This window comes from Rousettus aegyptiacus, unplaced genomic scaffold (assembly GCF_014176215.1).
Source record: "Rousettus aegyptiacus isolate mRouAeg1 unplaced genomic scaffold, mRouAeg1.p scaffold_m13_p_3, whole genome shotgun sequence".
Classification (NCBI taxonomy): domain Eukaryota; kingdom Metazoa; phylum Chordata; class Mammalia; order Chiroptera; family Pteropodidae; genus Rousettus; species Rousettus aegyptiacus.
In genome coordinates this window covers 152,049,106-152,063,133 of record NW_023416306.1, presented here as the reverse complement: position 1 = coordinate 152,063,133, position 14,028 = coordinate 152,049,106, and the positions used below count along the sequence as shown (strand labels likewise).

The 14,028-nt window shown below is 37.7% G+C and overlaps 1 protein-coding gene across 7 annotated transcripts in view; it reads left to right on the top strand.

The window, feature by feature from the left end:
- Positions 1-4,722: 4,722 nt before the first annotated feature.
- NUMB (NUMB endocytic adaptor protein) overlaps positions 4,723-14,028 on the top strand; it is a 128,407-nt gene continuing 119,101 nt past the window's right edge. For 2 of the 7 annotated variants that reach the window (XM_016134797.2, XM_016134799.2), the window contains exon 1: positions 4,723-4,818. Coding sequence is in view for 5 of the 7 variants with exons in the window: in XM_016134785.2 (XP_015990271.2) it covers positions 4,832-4,897 (66 nt within the window). In the remaining 2 variants the exon portion in view is untranslated. Of the gene's footprint in view, positions 4,898-14,028 lie in introns of all 7 variants that reach the window. The other 5 variants (XM_016134785.2, XM_016134787.2, XM_016134788.2 and 2 more) reach the window with 5 other exon arrangements.

Here is a 14,028-nt window from a genome sequence, read left to right as displayed (position 1 = left end):
GCCGCCATGTTTTGAGATGCTCTGTGGAGATGTCCAGAAAGCAAGGCCCTGAAGGAGGCTGCAGGCCAATAACATGAGGATCTAAGGCCTTAGCCAAAGGCCTGTGAGCTACTGAGTCTTGCCAATAATGTAGTGAGCTAGGAAGTGGATTCATGCCAACTTAAACTTGAGTTGATTGCAGCCTTGTGAGAGACCTAGAGCCAGAAGATCAATTTAAGCTGTACCAGGATTTCTGCCCCAAAGATACAGAGATGACAAATTTGTTGTTTTAAGCTAAACACAGTTGTTTTAAGCTAAATTTGGGGATAATTTGTTACATAGCAAAAGATAACTAATACACATCCCACTTTACAGTTGAAGGAATTAAAGCTTAAGGACATGAATCAACCTTTCCCAAAGTCACACAGCTTGTTAATGGCAGAGCTAGGATTTGAACACAAGTTCAAGAATCTGAGTTCAAGTCTACTTTCTTATGAGATTTCAAGCCATTGGGAAAGTGGTGTTCTAGAAAGCATTCTAGTTTCTGAAATCTTGGAGTGTGGCCATGTTTCCAGGAAACTCTGTGTGTATATATATAAAACAGAGATGAACAAAAGTTTAAATGATGCTAAGTACTTTACGTGGCCCACTCCCTGCTGTAGAAGAATAGCTGGTCCACCCATAGATCTGGTGATAGTAACCAGGGCCTCCTGTCAGTAGCACAATGGTAAAGTTGAGAGCTGCAGCCCATCCATTTTAGAAGCACTCAAGCCATCTTACCTATAATATGCAAGGTACCCAGGGTAGAGGGATATACATATTTTTCTTGAGGATAAAAATTCATTCATTGAGTAATGAAAAGATATAGCATGCTATTTAAAAATCGCATGAGCCTTAGAATTGGAAAGTGAATGGTTCATCTGCTCAAAAGAACACTCTCTTCCTTTTTTTTTTTTTCTTTTCTTCCTTCCATCCATGGAACAGAGCCTTGAACTTTGAAACCACAGTGCTTTGTTCCAGCATGGAAAGCAGCTTGGAACTTCCTTATGCTGGAAGCTCCTTAGTTTGGAATGGTAAAAACATCTTCTTCCAGATAGTTTTCCTTTGTTTATCCAGAGCTTCATGCCAGTGGTCATCTTTATGAAATCAAGTGAAGATATATTTGTTGGCTGGCTGCAGGAATATATCCTTTCTTGTCAGCTTTGCCCTGGTGCCAGAGTAGCAGGCTTTGAGCTCAGGTAGGATTTCCAGGTGGCTGTAGAGCAATGGTCCCATAGGGTAGAGTTCTGGCATGGTTCTTCTTTCAACCAGTGGCAGAGGCTGCACTTTGCTGGTGTAATTGTGCAACCTGGTATAAAGTCCATAGCCAGGGAGGTGTGGGTAAGACTCTAAGTTGGTTCAGCATTTTAATCGTGGCCTCTTTCTAGCTTTCTTCACCCTCCTCTCTGCTAGCCTGCTTATCTCTCTCTCTCTCTCTCTCTCTCTCTCGCTCGCTCGCTCTCTCTCTCTCTCTCTCTCTCTCTCTCTCTCTCTCTCATATCTCTCACCTCCCCCCAATCTCCACCCGCCTCCCTCCTCTCCAATCACTTCATCTCTTTCAGCTTCTACCTTTGGGGATCCCTAACTCAGGGAACTACCTCTTATCAAATATCTTGGCTTGCCTCCAACTGCCAGCAGCAGGCAGCTCTGGCCCTAGTCTGCTATCTGAGTGATTTTCTTTTCCACCAGTTGTTTGTTTCTCTAATCCATTTGAAACTGTGTGTAGAATGCAGGAGAGTAGGGGACATCTAAAAACAAAAATGGAGCTTTTCCTTAGTGAGATCCCCCTGCCCCCAGACTAAAATAGAAATGAAAGGAGACTTGGATCCTGCTCCCTTGAAAAGTGATATGATGAAAAGAGGGCAGGAGTATCAAAAAGAACAAAAAGTAGCATCAGCATACATTAAAGCCTGAGGCAAACCATATTACTCCTTAGATAGTGGGACATCACTCTGAGTCCTTCATCTTCCACTTAATCAGGATTTATAAAGACTATTTATGTCTTTAATATACCTGCCATCCTGGTCTTGCTCAAGTGGCTCTGAACAGATACTATCTGTACCACCTCCACAGCCAGCCACACAACACAAAGCTACAGACTCCCTGACTCCAGTATTCTTGCTTTTTAAGAGGGGGCCTTGAGAAAGGTGGGGAAGCACATAACACAGGAAAGAAAAGAGAAGTCGGATGGAGTAATCACATTATAAGGTTACCCCGTGCATGCAGAATCAAGATCTAGGGTATAAGCAATCACCTTTCCAGTACTGCATAGGCTTTAACACCACAATAGCTTTCTGTTGGATCAAAGAATTTTCCTTGAAACCTTCCTTCTTTAAGGTTTTCTCTCTCTCTCTCTCTTTTTTTTTTTTTTTTGCTGGGTTGTATATGTTCATTTTACATTTCTTAACCGATTTTTATAAGGAGTGGGAGAGGTAGAGTATATGCATGTGTGAGCAAAAATATTTATAAATACCCTCTTTTGTGTGTGTATGTGTGAAATAGAATGAATAGCTGACCTTTGTGGCAATTTTCCTAGTTTCCTAATTTTGTTGTGTTTCTAAACTTAGATGGCAAGTCCTCTTAGTGAGGCTGGCCTAATTCTATGTTCTTTATGGTACCTAGTCACTATGGCTATGCAAGAACCATTATTACCCAAAGTACCATAATAATGACCATGCCCTCCTGTGACATTATTATTTCCTATCTGCCAGGACATTAATTGCCTTCTAACTTGCTCTAAAATTGGTAGGTAGGGCATACTGCCACGACTAGACAGGGGAAAGCTGCTGATAATATATTAAAAGGCTGTGTAAAAGACATACTGATACTTCCTTCTCATTGGAGCATCTTCACATTTGCAGGTTACTTCATTTGTTATGGAATGTTAGTTAAGGCTTACCTTATATCTTAGATTCCATCATGGTCAATGTCTGATCTTTCCTTCAACTGAATGATTCAGACATCTCTGAAGTTATTTTGGCTTTTCCACTTTCCTTTTACAGGCTTTTATGAGTCATTGAATTGAAGGGGAGGTTATTTCTAAATTGGAAGGTGAGGATGAGAGAAGGGGAGAAAAGTTCCGGAAAATAACTAGGAAAAGACACCTTATTGTTACGTATAGTTAGTAAAGGAATAATTTCCACTTAGTTTTGTGATATAGGTATGTAGTTTATTAAAATGACTAAAAATATAAGCTAGAAAATAGACGACTTTTTTCCTAGATAACATACCGTGCAGTTTTTATGGACTCCTTGTAGTTTACTCTGCAAAGGACAAGAGGGTAAATGGAAGAGATATGAGACAAGGAGTTACCATAAAGAAGAAACAGGCAAAGCACAAAATTTCCAAAGTTTAGATTCTTGGTCCCACAGGAAGTTTTCAACTATAAAATAATGCTTGTGAGGGAACTATCTCCTTGATCTGTCTCAGTCCATCCCTGAGTGTATGTTTCATGGCCCATGGGTTTGTGTCTTATAGGTGGAATTGCGAGGAAAGTACGTTTAAATTTGATGTAGAAATTGAAAGAGTAATCAGGACAGCATTTTGTTATTTAGGAGCAGGAAAAGTGGGTGGAAATAAAAAAGAAAAGCAAAAAGCTAATGATGGATATATTTCTGGGAGTATAAGCATTTTTATAGCAACACCAGATTTCTCAAAAGTGCCTACTGTGATTTGTACCCAAATGAATAAAAATGCAATCATTTATTCTTGTACATTGTGCCAATGTGAGAAAAGAACCGCAATTCATTCAATGGTCTTAAATTAGACTGCTAGGAAGAGGGGCGGTTTAGAAAAAAAAAAAAGACAAGCTTTTTAAGTATCTGACACACATCTAGTAGGGTTGTTTAAGAACTGCTGAACATTAAAATCAAGTTGGGGGGAGGTGGGAGGAGAGGAATTCAAATTTCCAAAGCATCGGAAGTGTAAAATGTGGCCCATTCAGTCCAAACTTGCTGATAGCTGCCTGGTCACTTTGCAGGAGCCAGCCAGGGGTGAGTCTGGAAGCTGGAGAACAACACGGCACTTCAGTTTATTAACGACGTTTATAATTGCAACCAAAGTGGACTGATTTCTGCTGAATAAATGGTTGTGCTTTGCCTTTTAACACGGAGAGTTCTGGGAAGAAGTTCAAGGAAACTGGGCACACTGGGACCTCAAAAAAAAAAAAAAAAAAAAGAAAAAAAAAAAGAAATTTATCTATACAGTGCTTTTCTCCCAAGGAATAGGAAACACTTCTTAAACACAACCTCTGATGTTGGTGTTTTCTAAGTACTATCCAATGAGTAAGCGAGAGTTATAAGATTCTCCTTATAGGAAGGGAGCTGGAGAAAGGGATGAGTTTACAAGTAAACTCTACAACAAAGAATTAACCCTTCCCTGGTAACCTCATATGGGAGATTCTGCCCCTTCCTGGCTTTCTACTGCGCAACCAAACTGTACTTGAACCAGCCGTAGCCGTCTTATCCCTTGCCAGTTGATTTAACAGACACTTTAGACAGCCTATCATAACTTTGAACGGTCCAAACATCAACCAATTACAACTAAAGCCTGGTCTAGAACGCCCGAGGTTCGGGTGGAGGCTAACACCGGGTCCAGGGAAAGGGGCGGTACGGAAGCAATGATGGACAGGTAAGAGAAACCAGTCAGAGCAGAGAGACGCGGCCCCACTATCCAATGCAGAGGTAGGAAATATGAAATGGGTGGGCCTGTTGTCATGGGGGAGGTGGTGGCGCTTAGTGGCTGGCTACTGGCGGCGGAGGTAGAGACAGTGGCTCTGGAGTTGGTCGGGGGCAGCGGCAGGTGAGTACCGGTAATGCGGCCTGAGGTCTGCGGGGTCATCGCGGGTCGGAAACTCCAGCTTGGCGCTCCAGAGGCGGAGGCAAGAGGAAGGGGCCCTGGACAGCGGGTCGGCTCCCGGGGCGGGGGGCGGCCCGGGCCAGGGCGGAGGCGGGGGCGGCGGCGGCGGCGGCGGCGAGTTCGGGCTGACTAGGCTGGTGGGAGAATGGCCCGGCTCCCGGTGGCGGAGTTCCTGTGCGCCAGGTAGGCTAGCGCCGGACTCAAGCAGGTCAGGCCGGGAGGACCCTTAGGACGTACTGCTGCACGGGTCTGGGGCACTGACCACGGCTGGTGTGTGTGGGGTAGGTCCCTTGGGGAGATGGGAACAGCCGGGGTCCCAGAGGTGGGGATGACCCGGTGTGACTGGTAACGACCTGGTCCGAGGGCGGAGTGACTCGGGAATACCCAGGACAGCTTGGGTGCGAGGGAGAAGGGGAGCCCGCGAAGCCGGGGAGCAGCCCGAGAGGAGGAGGGAGCTGGGGGGTCGGGGAACTGGGAGTGGCCGGGGTCTAAGGGAGAAGGGAGACAGAGGGCAGCCGGGGTCCGGGTGACAGGGAGCGGCCTGGGTCCGAGCGAGGGCGTCGAGGAAGGGGAGGAAGGGGGCTGGAAACCCTTCTGAGAAAGTCGGCTGTGGGAGGGAGGAGGGCTTCTGGGAGGTTGAGGAGCTGCGGGTCTTGGAAGGGTTGGACCCGCGGAGACCTTGAACTCCTTGAGGCGGAACTGGAGCGCTTTTCCTCTTCCCCCTCCCCCCACGCTGGTCTGGGATGGGAGAGCCAAGACTCGACTGGGAACTGGTGGGTCTGAGGATCCCCGGGCACCAGAAAAAAAAAAATCCTCCGAGAGTAGCTCCGATTTGAGACCAGAGGGGTCTAGCTGGGAAGTGGAAGTTCTTTTAGTTACAGAAGAGTCAAACAAAATGACACGCAGGTGGGCGGAGTAAGAAGGAAGTAAAAGAGAGGTTAGTAGGAGGGAACGAGAAAGTTGCTCAGGAAGAGAGCAGTGGTCTTGCGGAAACTGGCCAACACAGTAGATACGGAAAATTAACAGTGGGGCTATTAGGCTCTAAGAACTTAAGAAATAGAATACTAAGATGCCGTCTAGGATCCAGAAAAGGTTCTAAAAGCAAGGTTAAGTTATTTGCATTTCAGTACTTACGTAAAGGATTTTGTTTGAAGATGACAGCAATAATATTAGAAAATGAGGACATTGACAGGATGGAGAATTTGAAAGGGAAAAGGAGAGGAATGTATAAAGGAGTAGGCCTGGGTACTTGATCAGAAAGAAGGGAGTTATGAAGAGAATAGGAATACCCTTGCCAAATTAGAAGCTTGAATTCTGGTTTACTTCTTAGCTCGGACAGTTTAACCTCTCCGTGCAAATTTCCTCATCTGTCTAATGGGGATAATTCCTACTTCATAGGGTTGTTTTTTTCACATGAGTTGATACTTGTAGGATTTTTAGAATATTGACTGGCACAGAGTAAGCACTGAGTACTGGATTGTTAAATAGAGGATAATGCAAGACCTGACTTCTTTAATGAAATTGTTCTCAAACTTTAGCTTGCACCAGAATCACTTAGAGGGCTTGGTAAAATACAGACTACTGGCTTTCTCATTCAGTAGGTCTGGGTGGGGCCTGAGAATTTGCATTTACCTCAGGTGATGCTTATGTGGGTTCACTTTAAGAACCACTTGCTTTAAATGAAAGCTAATAATGTAGTAACTTAAAATACCTGTCTTCCCTGCTAAAGAAAGAGGCAAATTGCAAAAAAGACCCTAGTATAAGGCATACTCTATTTTAAGCCTGTTTTTCAAACTGGATCATGATTTATTAGTAGTTTATAAAATTAATTTTTAGTGAGTTCTCACCAGCATTGGAAAATACAATGAAATAGAATTGACAACGCATTGCACTTGGTAAGGAAAAGTATTGTTTTGGGAAATTTTTCTCATACATGTATGTATGTACTAGGTCACAATGTAAAATATATTTCTGACAGTCAAGAGTTTGTAAAACTGTTGTGAGCCATGCAGTGCAGCAAAATCAAACCTTCAATAGGGGTATCTAGGGACTAGGTTTCTTTATTACTTTGTTTTTCTTCTTTTTGTGGTAATTCTTTCTTGGGTGGTGATACATTCTATTAAATTTCTTCTGTTTCTAATTTGGTTTCTCCTGTGTTTGACTTATTACATACTGTGTTGTGCTTCTTTTTAGATATTGAAAATCTTTGGCACGGGAACCTAAGGGAATTTGAAGCAGAGAAATGAAATTGAGTGGTGTTTCTTAGATGTAGTACACTTTTGTTTCACTTGTGCCTTCTTGTTTACCCTCCCTTTTTTTTTTATCACTGTACTATAAAGTGTTGTCTATAAAAAACCCAAGTATACAGGACATATTGACAGTCAACAACTAACACTGAAATCGACTGGTTTGAGAACAGATCATGTATAGAAAATAAGCAAAAACCAAATGAGACACGCTTCAAAAGGGAAAAGTGAAAGGGTGTTTCTTTTTAGAAATATCTTAAAATTTCTCATGGCTTTGTACTAATATAAAAACATAATATGAAAGCATTTTTAAGGGAACCATATGTTCTTGTGTATTTTAGATTTCTAGGTTTTCGAAGAGAGAAATAGTGATAATACTTGACAGTGAAATGCACCTGGGACTGAGGCTTAACCGCAAAGTAAATAGTTTGCTAAACCGGAACTTTTGTTTTGATGGTTTTCTCCCTTGAAAATGAACTGGATATGACATATGTTGTAAATTTAACTTGTTTGAGGGACGTAGGTGTAATCTACAATACTTTAAGATATATTGAGAATATATATGTATGTTTTGTGCTATGCTTAGTTTTATTTTTCTATTAAAAACAGTTGGCTTATTATTTAGAAAGAGTTGATTTAACTTTATTTTTATGGATATTAGACCAGAAAAGCAGCATTTCTATCAGATTTTTATATTTTGTTAAAATTTTTATTTTTGTTTGGAAAACTGCAAAACGTCTTATCATTGCATGTTTAAGTTTAAAAAGATAAGCAGTCTTTTCATAAACAAATTTACTAATTTTGTGTGATAAAGATTCCCAGGTTGAAAGCTTTTGAATTCCTTATATTGAGTTAAATGTAGGATCCCTACCACAAACGGTTGTTCTTTACATCATTGTACATTTCATTGTACATTTGGTGGGCACAGTTGTATCGATATTCAGTTATTTTCTAACTGATGGAGGAATGCAAAATCTTAATAAGTGTGGGAAAACTATAAAAGTTCATTCTTCATAACTGTGAACATTGACCAGTTTGATTACTTACTTCTTACTAAATGGACTTTATTCAGTTGACTTACTATTCATCCATAATTTAATCATGCATATCTCTGAATAGCTGATTGCTCTACTCATTTTACAGTGAGATTTTTTAATCTATAGTGGTTTTTAAATCCCAAAGAAACTGCTTCTGACTGTGCAATTCAGTGAAATGAAATTTCTCTTATCAAAGATTATTTCTGTAAATTATTTTTAAAAGTGAAAGTTCAATTAACAATAGTTAATTAAGTTTATTTTCTATTTCAGTAAAGTTTTTGTCTTCTTTTCTGGAGGGTAATTGCTCTTCAATTATCCATTCAATAAATCCTAATGGAAATGTTGGTGCCTGAAAATCTAGTTCTGTCCAAATACAAAAACCTTATGTCTGGTTTTTAGTTTGCTGGGAGAATTCCTTTTATTAGAAAAGATCTCTTGGTGAACTTACCACCTTAAGAAAAAGTCTTATTTAAAAATTAGAGTACTTGAAGCTACATTTTATTTTAGAATTGCCAAAACACATCTATTGTATTTAATAGATCTTGATTTCTACAGAATAGATCTTGAATTCTGCTGATTTCTGAACTGTTATGTTTCCTTGATAGGGCTAAGGAGAAAGGAAACAATTGTATACCTTAAATATATTTTAAAATGTGGCATCTTTTTTTTTCTTTTTTTTTTTTTATCTCAACGTAATGACAAATCCTTTATTTGCAAAGACAGTTTGTTTCAGTCATATAACATATTGGAAATTTCATTATTAAAGGTAAAAATTTCCTATCATGCTTTAGGATGTTTGTTCACATATGAGACACAGGTACTGATAAATAGGATGTCATCATGATATTGCCATACATTTCTGAGAATATAAAACATGCACTTGAAAATCTTGGGGCAAAAGGAGGATTGAAACTAAGGGAGAATGAGGAGAATACTGACATGTGTTTAAGGAGGAGTTCTGGAGGTCTGCAGGAAGTATGTCTAGAGGAGTGAGCCTAGCCATTCTTGGCAGTTTTCCTGGAGTGACATATGTAAAGGAGGATGATCCTATTTGCAACATTCTCCCATGGACATATTTTTCGTTCTGTGCAGTTTCCACTGGTTGCTATAACTCTTCCTTTGTTTTCTTCCACTCAGGAAAGCATGTCAGAATACAAGTGAATAGACTGGAATTGCTAGTGCTAGAGGATTGGAGCCTGGGCAGGATCATGTGGATTTAGAAGAAGGCTGGACCCTTGTCTCTACTTCTGGAGCTCTTGGGAACAGGTCCCCAGCAATTGTAACTAGGCCAAGCCTTCCCACTGGTTCTTTCCAGTAGAGTCTGGGATTAAGCAGTAGGGAGAGACTGACTCTCAGTCATCTTAAATGGATTAACCAAGGAGCTGCTATATGAATAATTATTGTTCAGTGACTTCCTCTTCTCACCTCACCAAAACTTTCTCCCTATTTGCTTGCTGATGCCTTGTGGTCTTCTAATCAGGATTAAAGTCTTGAGTTGTTTGATTAGATAGCAAAATCTTAATTGTAGTAACTTTTTTATAGTTAATTAGGAAAATGATTATTTGATCAGGTTTTTTCCAGTTAGGAAGTGGGATCGAATGCTGTTAGAACACTGCTTGGCTTCTGAATAAAGGCAAAGTCAGGGAAGCCAGCAACACATACAAAAAAGCAAAATTCATAACTTTATTTAAGATTGACCTTGACTACCTCTGGCCTTAGGAAAGTAAAAGCGATGCTTTCATTCTGGTCAACTGCACAAGTAGACCTCATGTACCTTTCAGTTGTGTCATGGGGTGCTGCTTTTCATAATTTATGAAGGTTTATTTACTTAATTACTTCTAATGTCACCAACTTTGTTATAAGGAATTTTAGCTATTAAATTTTAGCTATTATTATTAAACAATACTATTCAGTATTGTTTAACTAAGGTAAACTATTTTCAACCTGAAGATCTCCCAGAACCACAGAATAGCCCGATTATGATATATTTGTAACTACTATATTATGAAATTGAAAAAAGCATTATTTGTATTCTGAGGAAGCATTATAGAATGGGCACAGTCCAAGTTTCATAATCGTATGATCATGTTTTTGAATCCTGGCTCTGTTATTTACTAATTTACTAATTGAGCAGTTTATTAAACCTACCTTAGCCTCAGTTTTGTCTTCTATAAAATGGAGCTTATATTATTTTTCTTCTCAGGCTTATAGTTACAGTTAAATGAAAAACATTTTGTATAGTGTGCCTTGTCCATAGTGGGCACTCAGCATGTAGGGATGTTAATTATTAATAATTATAACAATATTAGGTCTATTATAGATTTCTCTTTTTAGGAGGAGCTAATATTCCAGATACTGTGGTTAATGGCAGTTAGGAAAACCAGAGTTGATTTTAAAATTTTACTTCTATTTTAAGCATTTACTACTTTAGTTTGTTTTTGCGGTTGGTTTAGTTTGGTGGATTAGACTAAAACATGGGGCATATGAGGCTAATATTTTGTCATGCGGTCACTGGCTGTCTCTAGCATTACCTGATTTTCTTCCAAATATGTATGAGTTTTTGTTAACAGTGGGAACCATTAACCCTACTACTAGAAAAAAAACAATTGAACATTATAGATTTAATGATTTTAAATTAGTTTTAAATACCAGTTAGAAGAATCAATTTATCTTCCTCTGCAGTTAATTCATCCCTTTTTACTATTCCAAGTAGAAGTAGGTTTTATTTCATAAGATAGGTCCTGTGCCTTTCTTAATTAAGGATTTGATCAGAGGTAAAAGAAAAATCTTTCTGTATCTGTAGAAAGCTGTTAAAAGGTGTATTATTTCTTAAAGTATCTCTGACGAAAGCAGGTGCGTAATTTCCATAACATTCATGATGTAATGGGCTTTCTTTAAACTTCATCAGTGAACATAATTTCTGAATGGTTAATTATTTTAAAGAGTTGATTCATTCTTATTTTTGAAAATTATTTGTTATTGATAGCATGAAGGGATATTTCCTGATAGCCAAGTCTTCCTTATTGCGAGGAATGCAGTACTATATACTGTACTGAAATATCGGCAAAAGAATGAACTGTAAATGTCCATTTATAGAACTAGTCATTGTTTCTAAAAAATGTTAACATTAACATGTTACATCAAAAGTCGTTCATTTCCTAATGATCTATTTCCTCTTATATTCTAGCCTAATTTTAAGAACCATACAGTTTTTGGTATTTTATTATATTGTTGAGGATTTTTAAGACTGTTATTTTGTGATATTAGTTTAATCTCTTAATAAAGTTGTACATTTTTGCAGTCACGACTTTATCTTTCTTGGTATTTTCTGACATACATAAATGTACTGAATGAATGATGGGGGAGATCCTGACTGAGGGTTGAGTTCTATGACAAGTAAATGAACTTAGATTGCCTGAGTTCAAAACTGGCTCTGCTTCCTTAGCCAAGTTAACTTTTTTAGCTTTAGTATTGTTATCTGTAAAATAAATCACTTTGAAAATTATATTAGATAATTCATATAAAGCATTTAACACAGTGCTTAGCTCATAACATGTTTAGAAACTGTTAGCTACTCTTGTAAGGTTTGCTTTGTTTTTTGCGTGGACCGTAAGTCTTGTATATAAAGTCGAACTATGAAACTTAATCTTCATTTAGACATTAAAAACAATCTTGAATTTTTCTCAACTCTTTTATTTTTAGTCTAGTCAATCTGTGGGAAAACTTGAATCTTTATTTTAATTCACCTATATTTTTGCCTTTAAGTCACAGTAAGTTCTTAATTTTTTATAGTCAGATTAGCAGTGTTATAATCAATCCTTATATTCATTTAGATCATGAAATGTAGCTATGGAACTTATTAGATAAATTTTTCATTAGATCTGACTTTTATTTAAGCTAATATTTAAGTATTGAATCTTCTTGACATTGAATATCCTTAATCTGTTACTCGCAACTCTTAGGATTAAGGGTGGATGTTTTCTGCTGTTAGTAAAGGGTTCTCAAATCCGTTAGCTCATCAGATATTATCTGTAGATAAAAGTATAATAAGTTCTATATGTACATATGTATATATGTACATAATATGTACTTAGAACTTTTGTATGTATATCCATATATACACAACACAGAGACATATATGAAGAATATTATATATAAAGGTTGATATACATTTGAAAAATATGAAGAATATGTGACTATATATATCAATGTATATATATAAAACAATATATAAATGTTGAGACATACTTGAAAAATCTTTATTTTAAAGGCTAGACTGAATTCATACTAGTTTTGGTTGCCTTCACTATTTGCTCCATCAAAGGATGCTGAAAATTCAGCTATTATTATGTAGGGATCAGTGAATATTTTGACTTTTAAAAAGGTTTGTCATATGTAAAACTTCTTAATGTACATTTTCTATCTTTTTCTTACCCGAATGTGTCATTTCAGAAACACTAGTATTTTTCTGTTCTCCCAACATGACAATGCATTTTGTTCGAACAACTTTATTCAGATATAATTGGCATACAATAAAATCGTACATATTTAAAGTATACAATTTGATGAATTTTTACACCATAGCCAGGATGAGGAACATACTACTGTAAATGTTTCCTTGCGCTTTTTTGTAATTGATCTCTTTCCACTCCCAGGGATAACCACTAATCTGTTTTTGTAGATTAACTTGCAATTTTAGAATTTTATGTAAAGAAAATTATGTGGTGTATAGTTCTCTTCTGAGAGGGAGGTCTGGCTTCTTTCATTCTGCCTAATTAAGATGAGATTTATCTATGTTATTTTGTGTATCAGTAGTTTATTTTTATTGTTGAGTAGCATTCCAGTATATAGATATGTCACAGTTTTTAAAACCTATTCCCCTGTTGATAGACGTTGGATTGTTTCCAGTTTTGGCCACTCAGATAAAGCCGCTATGAACATTCGTTTATAAATTTTTGTACCAACACGTGTTTCCATTTTTCTTGGGTGTTTACCTAGTAGTGGAATTGCTGGGTGATATGGTAACTCAGTTTTCTAAAGTAGCTATACAGTTTTTTATTCCCACCAGTGGTGGAAATTAGAATTCCAGTTTCTCCACATCCTCATCACCACTTGCTCTTATCTGTTATTTATTTTTTTATTTTTTAATAGCCATTCTAGCAGCTGTGATGTGATAATTCATCATGGTTTTGTTTTACATTTCCCTGTAGGCTAATGAGGTTGAGAATTTTTTTCATGGTTTTATTGGCCATTTGTATAACTTCTTTGGAGAAATGTCTATTTAGATTCCTTGCCCATTTAACAAATGAGGATGTTTGTGTTCTATTATTGGGTTATGAGTTATAAAAAAATCGTTGCATATTCTAGATACAATTCCCATATCAGATATGTGATTTGCAAATATATTTTCCCATTATGTGCGTTGTGTTATTTTTTTCATGGTGTCCTTTAAAGCACAAAAGCTTTTCATTTTAATGAGGTCCAACTTATTTTTGCTTGTGCTTTTGATATAATGTCTAAGAAACTATCTTCTAATCCAAGATCATGAATAGTTATGCTTATGTTTTCTTTTAAGAGTTTTATAGTTTTAGCTTTACACTTAGGTCTATGATCCATTATGAGTTAATTGTTGTGTATAATATGGAGAAGGGGCCCAACTGAATTTTTTTGCATATGGATATTTAGTTGTTCCAGCACTATTTGTTGAGACCATTACTTTTTGTTTATTGGCTTGTTACAAAAGTTGAATAAAATTTTCTGCTTTGTTACGAATTCTTCGAGATAGCAATTTGTTGGTCTAGGGTGGCAGTTGGGGTTATGGTGCTGAGGGATGCATTTTAGAATAAATGAACTCACTGACTTAAATATAC